The 23,402-nt window shown below is 35.2% G+C and overlaps 1 protein-coding gene across 11 annotated transcripts in view; it reads left to right on the forward strand.

Moving 5' to 3' along the window:
- Positions 1-23,402, forward strand: part of THADA (THADA armadillo repeat containing) — a 362,728-nt gene that overhangs the window by 89,422 nt on the left and 249,904 nt on the right. For all 11 annotated transcript variants that reach the window (XR_005032689.2, XM_036925595.2, XM_036925596.2 and 8 more), the window contains exon 26: positions 9,309-9,400. Coding sequence is in view for 10 of the 11 variants with exons in the window: in XM_036925595.2 (XP_036781490.2) it covers positions 9,309-9,400 (92 nt within the window). In the remaining variant the exon portion in view is untranslated. The remainder of the gene's footprint in view (positions 1-9,308; positions 9,401-23,402) is intronic.

Genomic DNA, 23,402 nt, shown 5'->3' on the forward strand with positions numbered 1-23,402 from the left:
TTGTTGGATTTAAGAAATTTAGAAAACATTTTTTTATGACTTCTGGGAGAAACATTACTACATCATTGTGTCTCCTAGAAAAAAGGAGAATAACCTACGGCTTGTAGATGCTTGATATGCAGCTTAAAAAAAAAAAAAGACTGGCAAAGGAGAGGAGGAGAGGAGAAAAGAAGCTGCTAGACCTTACACATTACACACAGCATGGAGAATTTGCCAGAAAGGCAGGCATTCTGATTGGTGAGCTGCTCACACTATTTCAAAACTGATAAGCCTCTAATTGAGAGTCAGTATATTGCACTGTAGCAAAAGGCACAGACTCCCAATGTAAAGAGGAATTCTCAAAGTTGCCAATTCTTGCCTGGAAAACTGTGCATTTTCCTGTAAGAAAGAAAAACTTCTGAAATTCTGTCTAAGAGCATTGCCTTACTATTCCCAAGGACACAGTCCTTAGCTTTTGTGCTTACAGGGAACAGAGCAATACCTGTATGCCATCAGGAGTCACAGAGGTAGGAATGTGGTTTGATCATCCAGAACACTAGAGATCATAAAACTGATTGCCAGAAATATCGGTTGTTTTCTTCAAGCCATTAATTAAAATGAGCAAAGAAATGTTTTCTGTGAAAGGGCTTTCAGAGAGTGAAACCTGGTGACTTTTCTAACTGTTTAGCAAAATTGAAAGTATCAGATGAGTGGTTCATTTTTTAAAAGGTTTTTTTAAGGTTAAAAAGACCTTTTAAAGTAGTAACCGCATGCTACAGAAATTCTGAAATAAAGATATTTTGAAAATAAAGAAAAGCATAAAAAGAAAAGTAAAAGTCATCTGTTAAACCACTATGCAAATCTAACCATTATTAGCATTCTGCTGCATTGTCTTCATCTTTTTTCGGTGTGTATTTTATGTTTGTGTAGTACTCAGATGCACACATCTAACCACAAAAGATTGTGTGTATATATATATGTGTGTGTGTGTGTGTGTGTGTGTGTGTGTGTGTGTATATATATATATATATATACAAGTATGTATAGTTTATTTTGGGGATCTTCCTTTTTAACACTAGCTATGAAGGAATTTTTTTTGTTGTTTCTACTCAGTTTGCTTTATTACAGAAAATGAACATCATAGTTGTAATGATCCATACTGTGACCTTAATATATTGATTGTTACGTTTCCTTCCTTATGCAAACCTACCTAAAATACCCCAAAATTATAAATCAACATAACCAAGGAATGTAAAGAAGTCTTCATTTTACAGAACAATTTACCACAGCATTTTCTGTTGAAGTCATTTAAAGAGCGATTTTTTACTGAACACAGGTGAAATGTGGTTTGATTTATAGAAATCTTATTTGTACACATTTTCTCAGAAATATATCATATGCCTAAAGGCAACTACATCTATACTTTTGACTTAATTGTTTTTCTTGATAAGTTAGAGAGGAAAAAACACAAGTAAAATGGACTTGATATTAATTTTGCAGTAAAGGAACACTTACAAGAAGCATTCGTGTATCTATTTAATTTGTTTTTATAGATGCTTCAGTCTTTTGTATTGAGACCACACAAATCTCTTGATCTTTGCCACCTGTTAGGCATTTTTAAAACGCAGGGGAAATGTATTGTTGTAAGCATAGTAGGCACTAGGCACACCTACTATGTTGCAAATGGTATTTAAGCACTAGAAATACAAGGATAAATAAGACCTAATTTTAATAATGGCTGTCTTATTGAATATTTTCTGTGTCCCTGGCATCATTTACATTGATTATCTCAGTTAATGCTTAAAATAACTTTGGAAGGTAATTCTATTATTATAATTCACGTTTTACAGATAAGGGAAACAAGGGTCAGGGAGGTGAAATAACTGTCTAAGGACACACAGCTATTATCTGACTCCAGAATCTGTGCTATTATAGGGGAAACTTCTGAGTAATTAGAGGCATACAGAGAAGATGGATTTTATCTACCCTGTAGGGTTTTGGTCCTGTTCCTTAGGAAACAGAGCTGGAGGTATAACCTAGGTGCTAAGGTTTTCACTGAGTAGTACAAACTCAGCCCAATGGAGTAAGAATGAAGGAAAAAGGGAAGTGAGGCCAGGAAAGAGAAAAGACATTACTAAGCAGGCCTTAAACTTGCTGGAAAACTCAGCTGGTTGTCTAGCCATATGGTGTATCTTCCAGCCAGGACATATGAAACTACTATCTCTTGAATCAGTCCCTCTTATTGGTCAGTGTTCACCCTTTGGGGCATTAACAAGACTTGGGCCAGTGTTGGCATAACCCTTAGGCAGCTGCTAGAGAAGCCACGTCCCATGCCCTGTAATGTTGCATCTTATATGAATCTGGAAATGGCTGAATGAATCACAGCCTCCCTGGGTGTAGTTGGCACAGACCTGGGGTTTAAAATTTTGGCTCCCACTGATGTTGAAAAAGCCTGCCTGAGACAGTGTCACATAGGGGAGTGATGGGATCTGGCTGATCTAGTTACAAGTAGGGACTTGATTGTAAGGCGGCAAGAAGGAAGGAGGATGTCCAATCAAGAAGCCACTATAATGATTCTGCCAGGAGATGAGTCTCAGAAAAGAGAAATATTAATAAAGACGGTGATAAGTGATAATCTTTGTCATATATTTTAGGGATGCAGCTAGTTAAGTTAAACATTTAGGTAACAAAAAGTAACATGTATATATGGAAACAGAATTTTCTGGGCAGTTTTGGAAACTTGAGACAGTTCTGGGCGTTCCCTTTTTTATGATTGTTGACTATGGAACACCTGATTTTCCTTCCCTGCATCCTAATTGCAGGGCAGGTAACTCGTCTTTCCAGCTTGCCCAGGAATTCCAGAGTATGGCAAGTTGGGGTCCTTCTAAGCCCCACAGTGGGTTTATATTTCTATCTGGCATATCTTTAGTTTGCTTCCTTCAGACCAACTGTGGTTCACAATGTGCAGTGGGTTACAGAGGAGAAAAAAGAACCGTTCAGATCTTCCCAGTAGCACTGCCGTATGTCCTCTGTCCTCCTCTTGGCACCAGTGTCTCTCCAGGCCCTTGGGTAGTTGTGAGGTTGCCACAAAGGTGCTAGGCTGAGGGCGGTGGGTGCTAAAACCCAGCCCCCCTCTAATCATTATGCTACATGCCTTGGCATGGAGCTTTGTTCACTCACAGCCAAGGTACTTTTTTCTAATTCATGCATGGATGGTGTATATGAGCTGGGGGAAGCTCCACCTCTTCTTTTGTCTTCTTATGGGAGAAGTGTCTTGCTACTTCTAAGGTCAGCATGAACTCCAGAATGTGGTTGGCCCTCCCCTTAGTCATAGGCCTAGAAATCCCAATATATTTTTCCTGGATTACAGATGAGGGACTTGTGATTAAAACTTTTTCAAGGTTACATGGCTAAAAATTGGTGGAAGGCAAATTAAAATTCAAATCTCATTTAATTTTTTTCAGAAAGTATTTCTTTCTACTACAAATTGGCCCCATGTACACTACACAAAATATTTTATAGTATTATATTCAGAACCTAGCCTCAAAGATGTCTATTAAGGGTGAAGATGTATGATGTGTAAATGACCATATCACCTAGTGATGCCACATGGTAGACTCTCCATTCACATTTCCAAAATATTTGTCAAGGGAGCATTTATGCTACATAAGAAAAGCTATATATATACACACACACACACGCATATGAAAAATATATACATATGTTCATGCATACACACATACCGCTTTGTGAAACCTAATTTTTTCATTTATCTAAACCTACATTTTGTACAAGTCTTTATGGGAGCATTTTCATGTTATAAAGGGAAGAAAATGTATATGCACTCGGTGAATAGAAGGGAAAAAGTTTGGTACTGATTGTGAATTTGTAGCTGAATAGTGAGTCCCTACCAGCTATATATTGGTGACTTTGTGGAAAAGGAGGTAAGGGCACAGAAAGGTTTTATGGTGTCTTCCTTGTAATAAGGAGTGATTTATAGCTAGTTATTTAGCAGCCATTCTACTTTGTCCATTTTTAACTTTACTACTACTTACTCTTTTTTATCATTACTCTCCTTTTTATTTGCAGTCTCTTTGACCCATCTTTCCCAAATAGGACATGTTTTCATTGCTATTACTGTTATGACTTTTTCAAAATATATTATTACTGGTAATGACCTTTCTCATTACCCACATTGATTTAACATCACTGATTCACATTAGCATTTACTATCAATGATGCAATAGTTGATAATACAGTTTGTCAGTTAGTCACAGCCTCTTTCTAAAGTGTACTAATTCTTTACCTTCCTCATTAGCTTTGTAGTGGATAGGGACAGAAAATAGGGAGGACATATTAGAAAATAGAAAGCACTACCTGGAACAGATTTTGAACCATTTGTACTATTGCACAGAAACATACGGACACTCATGTATCTTAAGTAACAAGTAAAGTCTTCCAAGCTAATTATTTTGTTCTGTTTATAATAACTTTTAAAATGATATGCTGTGTAACTTCTCTACACTTTTAAATTATAGAATATGTATTTTTCAACATATGAAAATCAATTAATGTAATACACCATATGAATAGACTAACAGACAAAAGCCCATGATCATTTAAGCAGATGCAGGAAAAGCATTTGACAAAATCTAATACCATTTCATATTAAAAACACTCAGTAAACTATGAATGGAAGGAAACTTTTTCAACCTGATGAAAGGTGTCAATGGAGAACCCATAATGAATAACGTACTTCACTATTGAAAGACAGAAGACTTTCCCCCTGAGATCAGAGACAAGACAAAGATACTCACTCTTGCCACATCTATTCAAGACTGTGTTGAAGGTTTTAGGTAGGGCATTTGGGCAACATTAAGAAATAAAAATCAGCCAGATTGAAAAGGAACGTGCAAAACTATCTCTATTTTTCAATGACATGATCTTAATATGTTGAAAATGCTAAGGAATCCTCATACAAAAAACCATGACAGGTAACAAACAAGTTTAGCAAGGTTGCAGGACACAAGTTCATATGCAAAAATCAGTTGTTTTTCTACGTAGAAGGAATGAACAATCCAAAACTGAAGTTAAGAAAACAGTTCCATTTATAATAGCATCAAAAAGAACAAAATACTTGGGAATAAATTTAACAAAAGAAATATAAGACTTGTACCCTGAAAATTATAACACATTGTTGAAAGAAATTGAAGAACGCCTAAATAAATGGAGAGATATTCCATGTACAGAGACTGGAAGACTTAACATTAAGATGGCAGTATTCCCCAAATTGATCTATAGATTCAATACAATCCTATTAAAATCTCATCTGTCTGTTTTGCACCAATTGGCAAGGTGACCCTAAAATCAGATAGAAATGCAAGGTATTCAGAATAGCCAAAATAATCTTGAGAAAGAACAAATTTGGAGGACTTACATGTCCAAAACTTCAAAACTTATGATAAAGCAACAGTAATCAAGACAGGTACCGGCATAAGGATAGACATGTATAAATCAATAGAGTGCAACTAAGAGTCTATAAATAAAACCTAATATTTAGTAAAAAAGGTACCAAGATGATAGAGGAAAGAATTGTCTGTTTAACAAATGACACTGTGGTAATTGGATATACATATGCAAAAGAATGGAGTTGCTTTCTATCGAACACCATTTTCCAAAAGTTTACTCAAAATGGATCAAAATCCTGAGTGGAAGAGCTAAAACAATAAAATTTGTTAGAAGAAAACATTAAGTGCACATCTTTGTGACCTTGGATTAGGTAATGGTTTCTTAGATATGACACCTAAAGCACAAGCAACAACCACAAAAAAAGATAAATTAGACTTGATCAAAACTTAAAATGTCTATATTTCAAAAGATACCATCAAGAAAATGAAAAGGCAACTGACAGAATGGGAGAAAATATTTACAAATCAAGTATCTGATAATTATATAATTATATATTTGATTAGTATCCAGAGTATATAGACAACGCATACAACTCAAAGGTGAAAAGACAGCCCAATTAACGAACGGACAAAAAAATTTGAACATATTTCTCCCAAAAAGAAAAAATACACAAATGGCCAATAAAAAGTTGCTTGACTTCAGTAGTCATTAGGGAAATACAAATCAAAACCACAATGAGTTACCATTTCATACCCACTAAAATAGCTATAATAAAAAAGATGGGCAGTAACAAGTACTGGGGAAGATTAGGAGAATTAGTGAAATTGGAACCCTCATAAATTGCTGGTGAGAATGTAAAATGATACCGTCACATTGGCAGTTCTTTAAAAGGTTAATGTAGAGTTATCATATGACCCAGTAGTACCACCTCTAGGTATACCCCCAAGAGAAATGGAAAAAAACCTCGTGCATGAATGTTCATAGTATCTATTACCCATAATAGCCCCAAAGTGGAAACAACCCAAATGCCCATCAAATGATGAATAGATTTTTTAATGTGGTATATCTATACAATGGAATGTTTTATTGTCCGTAAAAAGGAATGATATACTGATACATGCTACAACATAGGTGAAACTTGAGAAAAGCAAAGTGAAGGGAGCCAGACATAAAAAGCTGCATATTACATGATCCTATGAATATAAAATGTCTGGAATAAGCAAATCCATAGAAACAGAAAATAGATGAGTAGACTCAACAGAATGAGTTCCTACCGTAGAAACTTCCAAAGGTAACCAAATGATGATCTTTTAAGGTTACAAAGATTTACACTTAATGTTTTCTTCTAAAGGTTATATTGTTTTAGCTCTTGCACTTAGGATTTTGAACCATTTTGAGTAAATTTTTGAATATGGTATAAGATAAGAAGCAAATCCATTCTTTTGCATATGGGTATCAGTAGTTTCAGTACCATTTTGTTAGACAGTTCTTTCCTCCATTGAATTATTTTGGCCCCTTTTTTTAACTAAATGCTAGGCTTTATTTCTACAGAAATCTAGATTTAATCTACAGAAAGTAGATTAAAGTAGGGTGGGGAATGACTACTAAAAATGTACAGGGTTTCATTTTGGAGTGATGAAAACATTCTGGAATTAGGTAGTGTTTACAGTTTCCTATTTTGTGAATATAGTAAAAGCCACTAAGTAGTGCCCTTTAAAATGGTGAAATTTATGGTATGTGAACTTACCTGAATAAGAGGAAAATTAGTTTTCAAAAGTGTTTTAAAAGATCATCATTTGGTTGCCTTTGGAGGTTGCTGTGGCATGAACTCATTCTGCAAACTGGTTAATATATGGAAATAATTCTGCACCAAATAACAGAGTAACCAAATAAGTTTTGGTTTGATGAGGGAAAGCTTTTTTTTTATAATAGTAACTTTTAAAAAAATTGTAACTGATGAATGGTAGAATATCACTATTTTGCTACGCTTACTGGAATAGGTTATGATGATCTTTGACAGGATGAGCTAATGAGGGAACTTAATAATGAATCGATCAGGCTAATAATACTGGAACTCATGGATCCATCTTAATACTACTAAAAGACATTGTGTGTCTCCTACCTCCAGCCTATTGAATCAAACAAGGGAGTTTTCTTCCTGGGGGTGCCCATTCACCTTGTGAAACAGTCCTCTACAGTTTTGATTAAGGTGTGCTCTGGCAGGCACCCTTTTTCATCTCTAGGCACTTCTGTTTTAACTTCACCACATCGGGCAGCCTTGGTCAGAAAGTTTGTTTAAAGCAAAATGGAGTTTTTCTATTTTTTAAATGTTTTTGTGCAGTTCCTGAGAAGAGAGAGGGTCCTAGATGACTTTACCAAGTCATTTTAAACCTTGAAGTCTTGGAAACTAAGTCAATAGGCTAAGTCAAAATAATCAAGACCTGAGTTAGGGCAGAGGGGATGTTGATTCAGTAACAGGAGAGAGAGATTTATTGTTTGGGGATATTAGTCAGGGAACATAGTAGGGTCTTCATTAATGTTGTTTACTCTTGACTGGACATACATGAATTTGTCTAATTTTAGGGTTTTAATGCAATTTTGATATGAATTGTGCCACTGTATCTCTTGTTTACTTCTAGAGTTACCATGCATGAATTGAGTCAGTCTTAGGCTTCTAGCAGAGAGATTGCAAACTGGTGGCTGATAGGTTAAATACAGCCTGCAACTGTGTTTTTTGCCTCCACACTGGTTTTTTTTTTCTCTTAAATTTGTTGCCAACATTTCAGAATAGTGAGATTTCGTATAAAAATTGGGGTTTCTGGCTTCTCTTTAGAAAGCAGAAGGTCTGACAGTACTGGGCTTACATTCTCCCATGGCAACAACTGAGGTGAAGGTGAATAGTGGCTGTGTTAGACCCAGTCCTCTGCTGCCTGTCACTCACTGGGCTTCGGTGGGCATTTGAGTTTATGACACTTAACTGCAGTAGTTCCAGAGGGATATCTTCTAAATCGTACATTGTTCATTTTTATTCTCTTTCCTCTTATATTTCTATTTTAACATAACATAATTATGACACTTATCTAATTAGAATATAAGCTCTGTGTTGGCAGTAAGTGTGTGTGTTCTATTTCTGGATATTTTCCATAGTGTTATAGTAGTACCTTCTTTATTGTAAGGAAGTCAGTAGATACTGATATTTATACATCTCTAGTTTGATTTGGCAAAGTCACTGAAGAAACCCAATATGCCATGGCTTTGGGAAGACATTTTTATGATATAGCAAAGTGTCTTGACACATTGGCTTGGAAACAGATAAGCTCTATTATCATTTTGAAGAAATGATTCATATTTATTAATGATAGTTCTTATTTTTGTTAACCAGTTGTTTCAGGTAATTTTAGGGTTAAAATTACTTTATTACATTAGAAAGTTAATAAGCAAGACTTTGGATATTAACTATTTTCTTGGCTATATTAATAACATGGGTTCTTTGAATCTTACAAATGCTTTTTCGTAAGTAAATGATTACAAAGAATAAATGGAAGGATCTGATCTCTTTTGGGGATATACATCATCAGAAAGGATATGGAAAAATGAAAAAAAAATTTTTAAAGAAGTGTTACCTGATGGTATAAGTACAAAGAGATGATAAAAACAATTGGTAATATTAGAAGTATAGGAAAGAACTGTGTGGTATGCATGCAATTGGATTGTAGAGCTCTTTGTAAGAGGAAGTCATTAAGTCAATTACTATTAAATTTTTGAAAGTTGTGTTATTTTATGAACAGAAACCATATTTTCTTTAGCCCCATACTAGCCAATTGGTTAATGATTTTGAATATCTGCTTTGAGCATTGTAAATGTTAGTTTCATGTCCTGAATATTTCTTAACCCTTATTGTGTGTTTATTTTTATATTAGGTGAGAAATTCATCCACACTTCTCTTCAGTACCTTGATCACAAGAATATTTGGAGTTAAAAGGGGAAAGGATGAACTTTCCAAAAAAAATAGGTAAGCTCCATCTCATGCTAACTTTACCTTTTATAAAATACTGTCCTGGCCAAAAATAATTTTTAGAATTTTCTTATTTTTATAGATTCATCTAGAGCATGCTGCCAAATTTTAAGCCTTTGGGCAAAAATATCTCTTGTTTAATAAGTGAACCTCTCAAAGCAACAAAAATATAGCAAGATAGCAAGGACTGAAGTGTAAGGCTTGTTTCTCAGTGCAAGCTAAAAAAATTTTTTTTCTTTGTATCTTCCTCAGGTATTCCTGAAATATCTTAAATTGCTTTTTCTTGATGTATCATCAAGCATTAGCTTGTGTAATATCTTTCTTTGCTTTTATAGCTGGAAGTTTAAATGTTTATGAAAAACACTCATCAGAACATGTGCCAGTTTACCTTTGTATTAAATTCTGTGACCGAGGGGAGCAGTTACAGATGTTGGCCACATGAAATAAACAATGCTTTTTATTTTTAGGTCTTTAGTGTTACTTTACTCCTAAGGTGTTTTTCTCTTGAGATTTTCTTAAGTCTGGAAGGAAACCTATTGAAACATTTTTGATTAGGTGTCCTTCGTTTTTAGATACAATGCACAAGTTCTGTTTGTTGGTTTTTAAAGAAGAGATACCTTGAAGAGTTGTTTCTTTAGCACTTGGGGGGATTTAATGGTAGTCTGGTGGCCTGCAATTATTAACACTAGATGTCACTGTCGTTGCATATTTAATTATTTTCTTAGCCTCATTTAAGAACCAGTTTGGCTAGTGGTCTTTCTCTTGACAATCTAGAGATAAATCAAGCCCTGTTCCTCTCCTACCTAAAAAAAGTTGGTTATTACGCTTTTAAGTTAGTTTTAAGCATTTCTTTATTAAATTAGGTTTCCTTATGATGGAACTAAGTGTCAGGAATTAGAAAATAATCATCAATAATTTTCTGATGCACTGTTAATAATTCTAATGAAACTTACTGATAGTTTTGAATTGTTGAAATTGCTACTTATCACCCTATAAAATTTCAATAAATGTTTAAAAGGAAGGCAACTGGCTATAAGTATGAATCCCCTAAGTATATTCAGGAAATACCAGAGAGGTTTTTTTTAACCAAGTTTTATTTTTTAAATAATGATAACATTATTCCTTTGAAAGGATGATTATAATTTTTACTATTTAGCTGGTTCCTAAAGAAATTCTTCTTGTCAGCAGTTTGAAATCACTAATAATGTTTCTCCTTAGCTTTATTTTGTTAATAATTCTACAAAATGCTAAGGTTTAAAATGGTTATGTTTAAGGTTTAAAAAGGTTATGTTTATGAATAAAATATAGTAAGAGGTTATCAATAAGTGAAATTAATGTTTAAAACTAAACTTGAAAATGTTTTTTTCCCATTTTACTTTTTATGAAGTGAGTGATTCTTGAATGTATATGCAAATTTTACTATGTACAGGAAAAAATTAACAGATTTATTTAATTTAGGTTGCATCATACAAAGAGTAGAAGAATAGTGCAGTGAGACCACACTGATTTATTTAATATTTTGCTCAAACATGCTGATTTGAACCTCCATTATAAATTCATTCTTTTTAATTGGAAAGGTTATGAAATATATAACTTTCCTAGAAAGAGGGAAGTGGAACACTCCCTATAATTGTTTTGAGTAGAGTTGAAAAGTGAAAGAAGGAATGAAGAAGTTAATTTTTTTTAATGTAAGACACATTTTTGGTAAGAGGCTTTATTTCAATAATCTGAAGATTGGTATATATTATTACATATACAAGGTTTCTGTTCTCTGTTTAACTCTTGAAGAGTATATTTCTTGGGAGCACCCACTAGATTTGCTCTGCAAAACTTTAGTGTTGTAAATTTGTCATTATTTGTGATGGTTATTTAGTTGTAGTTTGTTTAATTATGTCACTTTTTGTTGAAATGTTTATAAGCCTGTACCCTATAATATTAGCTCCCTGGGGGCAGAGCCTTTTCCTTCTACTCTGTGTAATACACACACACACACACACACACATACACATACACACACACACACACACACACACACACACGTGTATATATACTGGGCACTTTAAGAATGCTAGTAGTAATGATTCTTGTTGGCTTGTTACTCAACCATGGGATAACTAAACTTAGCCCATAGGACTTGAACAGGCCAGGAAGGTCTATGTTCATAACCACAGATTGTTCTACACACCATCTTGTAAATGTGAATTCTTGCTAAGAAGGGAACTGGACTAAAAAAGAACATCTGCTTTTCCCATTTAGAGGAAAAAATGTCTCTCTTGGAATAAACAATCTTGGTTTCTAGACATTTTGCTGCCACTGGAGATGACCTTAATAGATTCCCTTATCCACTGTATACTTCAATTTCTCTGTCTTTGTAAAAGGAATAATAAGATGTATGCTTTATACTCACAGGGCCATGGTGGGAATAAATAAACTATTAACAGTTCATTTTCTTTAAAAATATTGGAAGTCCTTTGCAATTTGAGATGTAGTTTGCTTTTTTTCTCTGTTACCACTTCTATTATTGTACTCATCCCATTGTCTTACAGTAACACTGTGCTTTTTTGAGGACAGGGCCCGTATGTTACCCATTAGTGTACCTGGTGCCTAGCATAGTGTTTGGCATACAATAGGCGCACAGAAATACTTGCTTAATGAATAAGTACATTTCATTACTAGAGAAGAGATAGGAAGTCTTTCTACTCTTGCTTTTATTGCCGTATAGTCATGATATACATGAGGTTAACTAACTTAACCTCTGTGGGTTTTGGTTTTCTCTTCTAAGAGATTTGGACTTACCTTGAGGTCTCCTATTTCTGTAAAATACAAAGCTTAATCTTTCTGTACTTGTTGCTAGAATTGTGAGTTTGGTAAACTGCTGTATTCATGGTGCCTAGAACAGTATCTGCCCTGTAGTAGGGGCAGGAAGTTCCCTTTTCATATATAAAGGAAGGAGCAGGGGGTTCTACACTCCCATTTGTAAGTATGTAGAGTGCACTTACAGTGATTGAACTCTACAGAGTTTGTTAGTCTTGTTTCTAGATGGGTTGTTTGGATTATGAAGAATGAGAAAATGTTGAGTTTCACTTGTTTGTTTAAATATTGTTATTACAGTTTAATTTTCTCGAGTTCCTTTCCTTTTTCTTTATTGCCACCTGGCTGGCTTGGCCTGACAGAATAAATGCTTGATCTTGCGTAGAATCAGAACCTTCACAGCTCTGTGATCTGAGGAGTGTGCTGGTTTTTCCAGAATAGCTTCCATTTGCTTTATGAGTAGGCTCACATTGGTAGTTCCTCATTCCTCATAGGACAGAGCTAAGCCAGTGTGATATGTAACTCTAGGTATTTCCCTTTAGCCCCTGTATGTATTAATCTTCAACCATTCTAGTCCTAAGTAAATGACAAATATCAATATATAGCAGCCTGGAAATCTTTATTTTAGACTTTTCTAAAGCTTCATACAAATGTTCAATATACAGAGTGTTCTTTTTAAATTGAAGTATCATTGATGTACAATCTTCTATTGGTTTCAAATACACAACACAGTGTTTCAACGTGTTTCAACTTATAATTAAGTCCTCACCCCCACTAATGCCAGTTACTGTCAACATAGGAAGGTATTACAAAATAATTGACTTTATTCTCCATGCTATACTACTATCCCTATGACCAACTTATATTATGATTGAGAATTTTTATGCCCCTTTATCCCCCTCAACCTTCCCCTCCCACCTATCCCAACCCCTCCTCCATCATAACCACCAGTCACTTCTCAGTGTCTGTGAGTCTATTGCTATCTTGTTCATTTTGTTTTACTTTGTTTTTATATTCCACAAATAAGTAAAATCATACAGTAGTTGTCTTTCTCCACCTGGCTTGTTTCACTGAGCATAATACCATCTAAATCTATCCATGTTGTTGCAAATGGCAGGATTTCTTTTTATGGCTGAATAATATTCCATTGTGTATATGTACCACATCTTCTTTATCCATTCATCTACTGATGGACACTTAGGTTGCTTCCATATCTTGGTTATAATTAATGCAATGATAAACACAGAGTTACATATATCTTTTCAAATCAGGGATTTTATTTTCCTCGGGTAAAGTCCTAGAAGTGGAATTACTGGGTCAAATGTTTTTTAGTTTTAGTTTTTTGAGGAAACTCCCTACTGCTTTCCATAGTGGCTGCACCAATGGACATTCTCACCAGTGGTGTAGGAGGATTCCCATTTCTCCACAACCTCACCAACACTTGTTATTTCTTGTCTTTTGGGTAGTGGCCATTCTGTCTGGTGTGAGGTGATATCTCATTGTGGTTTTGATTCATAATTTCCTGATGATTAGTGATGTGGAGCATCTTTTCATTTGCCTGTTACAGGCCATCTGTATTTCTTCGTTGGAGAAATGTCTGTCTGTTCAGGTCCATCACCCTTTTTATAATTGGGTTATTTCTTTCAGAGTGCTCTTGCCTTCTTGCCTCATTTTAAGTCAATCAGTCAGCCAGTAAGAATTTGTGTTTGTCATGGATTCAGTATTGATACAGTAGAGGAGTACAGGAGAAATAGAAAACTTGGATCTTGCTCGAGCTTACATTTCAGTAAGGGGAAAAAAATTGTTATTTGTGAAACAGATACAAATAGAAGACAACATATAATAGTCAACCGCACAGTGTAATATAAGTAATGGATGCATTAGAAATTCATTAGTGGGAGAATTGAGTGGAGTATTTGGGAGAAAGTTGTGTTTCTTATAAAGCTTTAGGGATGAGTAGATTTGGGGTACATGGAAATAGATAGTTAAAAAAAAGGAACCAAAGAATAATAATCTTATTTTCTGTGTTGTTAAGTACAATTTGCGTCTGTCCTGTTAGAAAGCTCATGTTCAAATCAATAGCTTAAGATGGGTTTGTACAATTTCAGAAGGAAATGTTTGCAAAAGCATCATTAGATCCAAGTAAAATTATTTCTAACAACTGTGTTAGATTTTAAATTATATTTATTTTATTTTCCTGGGTATAAATGACAGAATTATTTTAGTTATTTCTTTTAAGATCTTAGTGGTATAGGTCTCGAAGGACCTTCCAAGGGCATCTAATCTAGTCCAGCCCCTGCTTACAGACAGATTTTGAAGCAGTTTCCAGACAGACTGGCTTCTCTCCTGTTCTTCATGTTTTCTAGGAAAAGAAATTCCACATGTTTCTGTGGTTACCCACTCTATTGTTTAGGAAATAATTCGATTCTCAAAACTAAAGTTGAGAGCTGTAGGGCTATTGAGTTCTTATATTTTAGAGAATGTAATTATTAGACTTCAGAATATCTTATTTGCTTTGAACTTTATAGTGGTTTGGAGCAAGTGCCTATTTGGCCAAACTGAAGATCAGAATTTTCTTTGACTGTGGTCAGGATAATCTTGACATCCTCAGACCCAAAGGATTTTCATTTTCTCCACATAACATATATTATGCTTTCACTCTGGGCCAGGCCCTCTCTATGAATCAGACATAATTTTGGCCCTATGGAAATTGACAGTCTGATAAAGAATATGGCAGTTATCTGCTGTGCTGGAGACTGTCCACACATAGAGAAGGAAGGGAAAAGATGTGAAGGGGATTAGCATTTCTTCAAAGCCCATTTATGTGCTTGGCATATGCCAGGTCCTTTATAGGTGTCGATTCTAGCCTACATTACAGCCGTACATTACAGTGATGTGGAGAGAGTCATCCTAATTTCACAATGGAGTGAACTAAGGTTAGGGACGTTTAGTTATTTGCCTGACATCATACAGCTGGAAAGTGACAGAACTAGAACACAAATCCAGTTCCATCTGCAGATCTTATGCAGATTAATAAACCAACACACGGTCGCTCATGAGCAGTGAGTCACCCTTTCAGAGTCTGGCTTTAGATTTTACACTGTCAAACTGTGTGGGAAATGAACCACTTCACCCAGAGTCTTGATGTAGAGCAAGAATCTCACACCCGCCACATGGCAGGTTGATTTTAGGAGGAAAGGTGGGAGAGGGCCAGTGCTGAAGTTTGTTCTCAGGAGACTTTGTGACCCTTTCTGTGGATGGTGGAAGAGGTTATGTGTCTTTTGTCCCATGAACATTCTCCTCCTAAGTGAATCTATTTTCATGAAGACAAGAGGTGAGGAGGGAGCAGATTGCAAGGTTTCTAATGTTATACTACAAAGCCAAGAAAAGAACTCTGAGTTTTCTGGCTGGCAAGTAGGGAATGAATTAAATTGCTCCAGTAAGATACCAGTGTGGCCAGTAAGGCATCACCTCTGTAAAACTCTTGTATTTGATGATAGTTTGGTGCTATGAGAGGATTGGGGGTTAGTGGTAAGGTACCCCTTGCCGATGGTATGATGTTTTCCAGGCTTAGCATTTTTCCAACTCTGTGCTTGTGTTTTTCACTCATCTTTAAGAAAAATGATGATAATAACTGTAATTATTATTATTTTTTATCTTTGAGAGGACTTAAGTCATCTAGTTCCATTCTTACTTTGCAGGTGTGAAATTGGGGGTAGAAAAGTTGAGCATTTGCTCAAGGTCACACAGTGCTGGAAATAAATTGAATCGTTAACATTTACCTCACAGGAAGCTCAACTAAAACATTTTTTAAAATTAGCTGATTATTTACAAATGGAGTTTCTGTTAGCAAAAGTAATGATAATTTGGTTTCAAGTGATTTGAAATTAAGTTAAGAGCCCCAGTGTTTTGATATTGGTCTGGAGGTGTCTTTCATGCATTTTTTACAGTTTTTTTTAAATAAAATATTCAGTCCGGTTCTTTAGGCAGAGTAGATAAATGAGTATATTTGGAGACCAAGAAGTAAAGTACAAGTTTTGTGTAACCCTTGTTGAGAAGTTCTTAAAATGAGAATCAAGTCTTTACTGACACTTTGGCCTACTGAAGAGTTTCATATTTCAAGTTTTTGTTCATTCTTAGGTTCATGGATCACAGGTAGGAAAACCACAAATAAAAATTGTAACTAAAAGAAGCTGTTAAAAAGAAATATGTTCATGAACTTGAAGTGGGAATTAGTCATTTTGTTCTTAAATATTGACTGTTGCATGGACCAAGTAATCTTTGTTCCTGAGTACTGCTTCAGGCCATTGCCTTCTTTAATAACTAAGGCATTGTTGCTGTAGTTTGAGCATGTTCTATGGAATTTTGGCAATGCATGCATCCTCTCTGCATCTTAGTAAAAGCATGAGTAAATAATTTTTCTTAGCTTTGGTATTTTTGTAGCTTATATTTTATATGAACCAGACTAATATAATGTAATACCAGATTATATAATTTAAGATGCCAGGATTGCTTCCAGGAGTATGAGATAGTCTTCATTTACCAGCAGGTTTACAGGTAGTGTTTGTTGCTCATTCATTACCTGTAGAGAAATACCACAGTGCAATTTTCCAAATGAGAAAATGGGAGTCAAAGAGTTTAAAGCCAGAGGGAATAGTTTCTTTAGAACTTGGATAATATTTCTTCTTTGTTCAGGACTTTGTCCTTATAATTATTGATTTTAGTAATGTATAGTTTAGAAATTCCAGGAATTCCCAATTATTCTTGTTCAACACCAAACTTTTTTACAAAATATAATGAAAAATTTTTTTCATTGAATACTTATTATGTACCTTGGCACTCCAATATGTATACAAAAGTAGTTTGTGACATGGTCTTGGATTTCAAGGAGTTTATCATTTATTGAGAGATGAGACCAACATGTGAACAAATTTAAGAAAAATGAAATTCAAACTCTCTGGTACTGTCAGAGGATAGGGGGGTCAAAAGAGGATGAGGTCTCAGGGCTTAATCTGGACTTGAAAGGATGGGTAGGATTTGGATAGGTTGAGAGAAGGGGGTTACCATAGCATGAACAAAGATACAGAGGTTGGTATCATAATTCTTCCAAGTGGTAAAGATACCTCAAGACAAATGCTGGGCATAGAAGCTACAGGGCATAAATATGCAAAGAAATAAAAAGCTAACCATTTCAAACAATAAGGCTTCTCTCTCACTTACCAACTTTACATTTCCCTGTATGGCCCCGGAAGATGACTGGTTAGCCAGAGACGGGTAAGATTCCTCAAGGGAGGAACAACCTAAGACAGGCACAGTCGCAGGGGGGTCATCAGGTGAGAAATTGGGGATCAACAGAGGTGAGGCTTAGAACCTCACCCCCCCGTTCTGAGAGAAATCTTCTGCATACGTGGATGTTTTATTGCCCTGGTCTAGCTTGGATTAACACATAGTCTACAGGCACACACTTGATCATCTACATTTGCTCTCTTACAACACTAAACTATGTTTTCTACCTTTATCTTGTATCTACCTACCACTTCAGCATTTTATTAAAAATAATAATAATAAAGAGAGAAATGTGGTATCCACATATAAATCAAGTATAAAAATCAAATGAGTATTCATATTTGAACTGACTGTTTATAGTTCATAATGCATGAGCAAAACCGAAGGTTTCTGTGATGGCTGCCCTTGTACTGTTCACCATGTAAGAACTTATTCAGTATGTAAGAATTTGTTCTCCATGTAAGAACTTGTTTGTTATGCCTCAGAAGATTGGAGACTGACGAAAATTAGGCTTGGGGTGGATTAATGATTGTGCATTGAGCATTGACTCCCCTATAAAGAATTTTATTGTTGTTAACAACCATTTGATCAGTAAATATGAGAGATGCCCTCACAAAAAAAAAAAAAAAAAGTATACACTTCCAATGGTAAAATAATAAGTAACCAGGATGTAATGAATATAGTCAAGATATTGTAACAGCTTGGTATGGTGATAGCTGGTACCTAGAATTGTCATGTATATAAATGTTGAATCACTATGTTGTACACCTGAAACTAATGTAATGTAATACCGTGTGTCAACTACCCTTCAATAAAAAAATAATTATCTAAAAAAAAAAAAAGATACAGAGGTTGGAACACATTTGTGTATGTCTGAGAAAGTTAGAAGATAAACCAAAGTATGACAGAGAGGATATGATGGGAATAAATATCCATTTATTTGTTTGTTTGTTTGTTTGTTTGTTTCTAGAGAAAGAATTCATTGACCATCTACTCTGTGTAAGCACTCTACTGGGTCCTGGGGTTATATTAGTGAGTAAAACAGATATACCAGGAAGCTAGTTTGAATTTTACATGATATTAGGAATCAATTGGAAGTTTTTGTATTGGAGTATTCCATGTTGAAAGCATTGTTTAAGAATCATTTGAGAAGTGATTGCATTCTGTGTCTCTGGCTGGTGGGACTGGAAAATGCATGTAAGACCCTGGAAGAGAGTTACTTATGAATGACTTGTACTCTCTGTAGACTGTTAAAGCATAATTCCAGCTTTGTATGGTTGTTTCAGCATTTATTATTTCTGTTACTTCTAAATCAGGAAGTGGCTATAATAGAGAATATGTCTTATGTCTTAAGGATTTCTATTTTCCCCAATATATAATAAGATAATTAGTGAAAAATTAGATTCTGGAGTCAATTAAGTTTTAGAAATACTGGATTAAGTAAAATTTTCTTTTTGTCAGGACTTCTCAGAACATTTAATATGCTACGTTTCGTGAATCTTCAAGAGTAGGATATAACATGCAATATTTCTCCAGATTATTTAGCGATGGAAAACTCTCTCTCTCCTTTTAAAGAACATCTATTACTATCTTGTGTTCCATCAGAAATAGCTTGGGGCATACTGATTAAGGCAGGTGAAACGCATGTTTCTGATCATTAGGGCAGCACCATCTGTGAGAAAGGAAGATATTCATTTCAGATATATCTTGCAAACCAAAAAGACTAAGCAACAGAAAGGATTAGTTTTTTTTGTTTTTTTTTTTTTGAGAGGGCATCTCTCATATTTATTGATCAAATGGTTGTTAACAGTTAACAACAATAAAATTCTGTACCGGGGACTCGATGCACAATCATTAATCCACCCCAAGCCTAATTCTCATCAGTCTCCAATCTTCTGAAGCACAACGAACAAGTTCTTACATGGTGAACAAATTCTTACATAGTGAATAAGTTCTTACGTGGTGAACAGTACCAGGGCAGTCATCACAGAAACTTTCAGTTTTGATCACGCATTATGAACTATAAACAATCAGGTCAAATATGAATATTCATTTGATTTTTATACTTGATTTATATGTGAATCCCACATTTCTCCCTTATTGTTATTATTATTATTATTATTTTTTAATTAAATGCTGAAGTGGTAGGTAGATGCAAGATAAAGGTAGAAAACATAGTTTAGTGCTGTAAGAAAGCAAATGTAGATGATCAGGTGTGTGCCTATAGGCTAAGTATTAATCCAAGCTAGACAAGGGCAACAAAACATCCACGGATGCAGATGATTTCTCTCAAAACAGGGGGGGTGAGGTTCTAAGCCTCACCTCTGTTGATCCCCAATTTCTCACCTGATGACCCCCCTGCGACTGTGCCTGTCTTAGGTTGTTCCTCCCTTGAGGAATCTTACCTGTCTGTGGCTAACCAGTCATATTCTGGGGCCATACAGGGAAATGTAAAGTTGGTAAGTGAGAGAGAAGCAATATTGTTTGAAAAGGTTGGCTTTTTACTTCTTTGCAGATTTATGCCCTATGGATTTTATGCCCAACATTTGTCTTGAGGTATCTTTACCACTTGGAAGAATTATGATACTCGGTAATTTCGATATGAGGCACGAATTCTATTTAAGGGTTGTAATTAAGAAGGAAGAAGAAAAGCTATAGAAGTAGCAGACAGAAGAAAACATGGGAAGATTGGTTATTTCTTTGACATATCTTCTTGTAGAGTAACTTAAGCATGTATAGGTTTTAAACTACTAATTAAATTGCGCACACACATTAACATAATAGGAATACAGTTACATAACCAAAGCCGACCTACAATTACCAGCCATCTCCAGTGAAACCAAGAAAACCAGTTAGGCACCCTAAGCATTTGTGAAAACTTATCTATGATATGATGGATATTGTCTAACTAAATTTGAATAGTTTGAGAAAAATCAGACAATTTAAAACAACACATTCCTGGGAACTGTTCACATCCCATATGTTCTTTTAACAGTAGATAGTCTGTAGCAGAAAGGCTTAGTTTTAAGTGCAGTTAAATACACAGTGTAAACTATCCCAAGTTGTCAGATAGGAATTTCCAGTATTATCTTAGGTAGTCAATAAATATGACTCAATGAAAATTTCATGAATTTAGACTTTTAAAAAATCTTACCATATTTTAAAGTGCCTCTTTGGAATAATGAACTTTATATTCAGTGTTAGAATCTTCTACTATTTTGTCAGAAGAAAATAATGTCTACTTTGCCAAAGCCTTGATCATTGATATGGGAGAAATAGGGCCTACAACATGGCTGATGAACTCATCAGCAGAGTAAGTACCAAACCCATCAGACTGTAATGCAGGTATCTGTGTGTGTGTGTAAGGAAGGTAGATAGAAAGCAGGGAACTAGCTTTGAAATATAATAAGTAAGGTTTTAGAATTCACTAGAAAGTGAGGCTGAGTTCTGAACCTTTGGATTGTATATGTTGCTAGTAAATTAAGCAGCATACTCTATTTTGACCCTCATCTCCCAAATAATAGTTCCCTTTTTAAATATTTAAACAGAGGCTTTAAATAATTCAGACTTGTAGCAGTTAGAATGCTTTTGGCTGCGAGTAACAGAAAAAGCCAAATCAAAATATAAGCAATAAGAAAAAGTTATCTCACTTATAACCAGAAAGTTTTAAGGGAGATTGATTCATTCTAGCTTGATAACATTGTCAAAGACACTGATTGTTTCCAGTATTCTACTGTGCCATCCTTGACGTGATGGCATTCGCCTCAAGCAAGCTTCCTTCTTGGTTGCAGAATGTTTGCAGTTCCACCCATCACATCCAGATGCAACAGTGTCTACTACGTACAGTATCCGTGGCCTCTGTTTCTTTTTTAAGAGTGACAGTACCTCCTGTGTGTGTTCCCATGCTCTCCACCCCACATCCTACAGACTTTCTATCACATCTTTTTGGCCAGAGTTAACATCTTAGCATGCCCCAGTTTACCCCCAATAAGGGAAATGGATCCACCAGAATTAGGTTAGACTAATCAGGATTCCCCAGTTGGATCTGGAGTTGGTGCCAGCCCTCCCCGAAGCATGTGACTACTCAGAGAAGGGTGAATACCCAACCAAAGTTAAAATACTGTTAAAAGGATGGGTGGGATGGGGGAATGAATTTTTACTAGATAACTAATGATGTCTACTGCTACGTTCTTCTAGGCTGTCTCAAAAGCTTTGAAAATGTTTTCATAAAGAGCAATGGCTTAGTAGGAAGAGAAGTACTATATATAGTATTTTAGCTTAATAGGAAAGTCTGTTTTTTCCCCTTTATGCAATTCCTTTATATAATTTTAAAAAGGTATGTCGTAGTACAAGTGTTTGGATATGTGGTTCTGTATAATTCATTCCAGTAAGCAAGCTTACATTATAAAAATTTCACTCATGAACAAAGTATTTGTCTTCACACATGAAAAGTATCTTATAGAGCATTGAAACAGAGATTCTGAATAAAATACAATAAATTTCTAAGTCAGGAAATGTTATTCTGCAATATGAAATGTCTCCGTAGCTCATAGCTAATCTCTGACCAACTAACAGAATGTTACATTGTTTTTTATTATAAACTATTGGAATTTGACCCATATATTACAACATTGATTTTGTTATTGTAAGGCTAAACAGGGTGAAGTCACATGAGCTTTCTAAATTGGAATTGGTACTTAATTATTTTTATTTATGGACCAAAACTCCCTATTCTATTTAAATTGAGTATAGTATTTTGATGTGACTTTTTGGCTTCAAAACTCAGGTTAGGCCAATTGTCTCGAACAATCTCTTTTTCTCCATCTGCCGAGTTTCTTTCTTTTCTCTCCTCCAAACGGTTAACATTTTGTTCTCTACAAACTGCCTCTACAGAAGTGGAACTTGAGGCTGTCTGGATCAGGGCAAACCATATGGGCTGGACAGAAGTTGGGGTCAGACCAGCTACATATGACAAGGATTAATAAATCTAATCCAGTTACTAAATCTTGGAGTTCTAGAATTTTCTATTTTTCTAAATTAAAGTATCATTGATATACAATGTTATGTTGGTTTCAATTATACAACACAATGGTTCAACAGTTATCCATATTATTAAATTCTCACCCCTCTAGTGCAGTTACTTTTTATCAACGTAGTAAGATGTTACAGAATCATTGACAGTATTCTCTCCTGTACTACTGTCACCATGACCAACTTATATTGTCATTGCGAAATATTGTGCCCCTTTATCCCCTTCACCCTTGGTGTCTATGAGTTTACTGCTATTTTGTTCCTTCTGTTTTGCTTTGTTTTTGTTTTTTAATTAATTTATTTATTTTTGGTATGATTAATATAAACTTATATGAACAACATTGTCATTTCTATACTGCTTTCCCCATGCCCCCCCCGCTACATTATGTGTGCTAATCATAATGCCCCTTTTTCCCCTTATCTCTCCTTTGCTACCCATCCTCCCCAGTCCCTTTCCCTTTGGTAACTATTAGTCCATTCTTGGGTTCTGTGAGTCTGCTGCCATTTTGCTCCTTCAGTTTTTCCCTTTGTTCTTATACTCCACAGATGAGTGAAATCATTTGAGACTTGTCTTTCTCCACCTGGCTTATTTCACTGAGCATAATACCCTCTAGCACCATCCATGTTGTTGCAAATGGTAGGATTTGTTTTCTTCTTATGGCTGAATAATATTCCATTGTGTGTATGTACCACATCTTCCTTATCCATTCATCTACTGATGGACACTTAGGTTGTTTCCATTTCTTGGCTATTGTAAATAGTGCTGCGAAAAATGTATGGGTGCATATGTCTTTTTGAAACTGGTCTCCTGCATTCTTACTGTAAATTCCTAGGAGTGGAATTCCTGGGTCAAATGGTATTTCTATTTTGA

The sequence above is a fragment of the Manis pentadactyla genome, chromosome 2, assembly GCF_030020395.1.
Source record: "Manis pentadactyla isolate mManPen7 chromosome 2, mManPen7.hap1, whole genome shotgun sequence".
Taxonomy (NCBI): Eukaryota; Metazoa; Chordata; class Mammalia; order Pholidota; family Manidae; genus Manis; species Manis pentadactyla.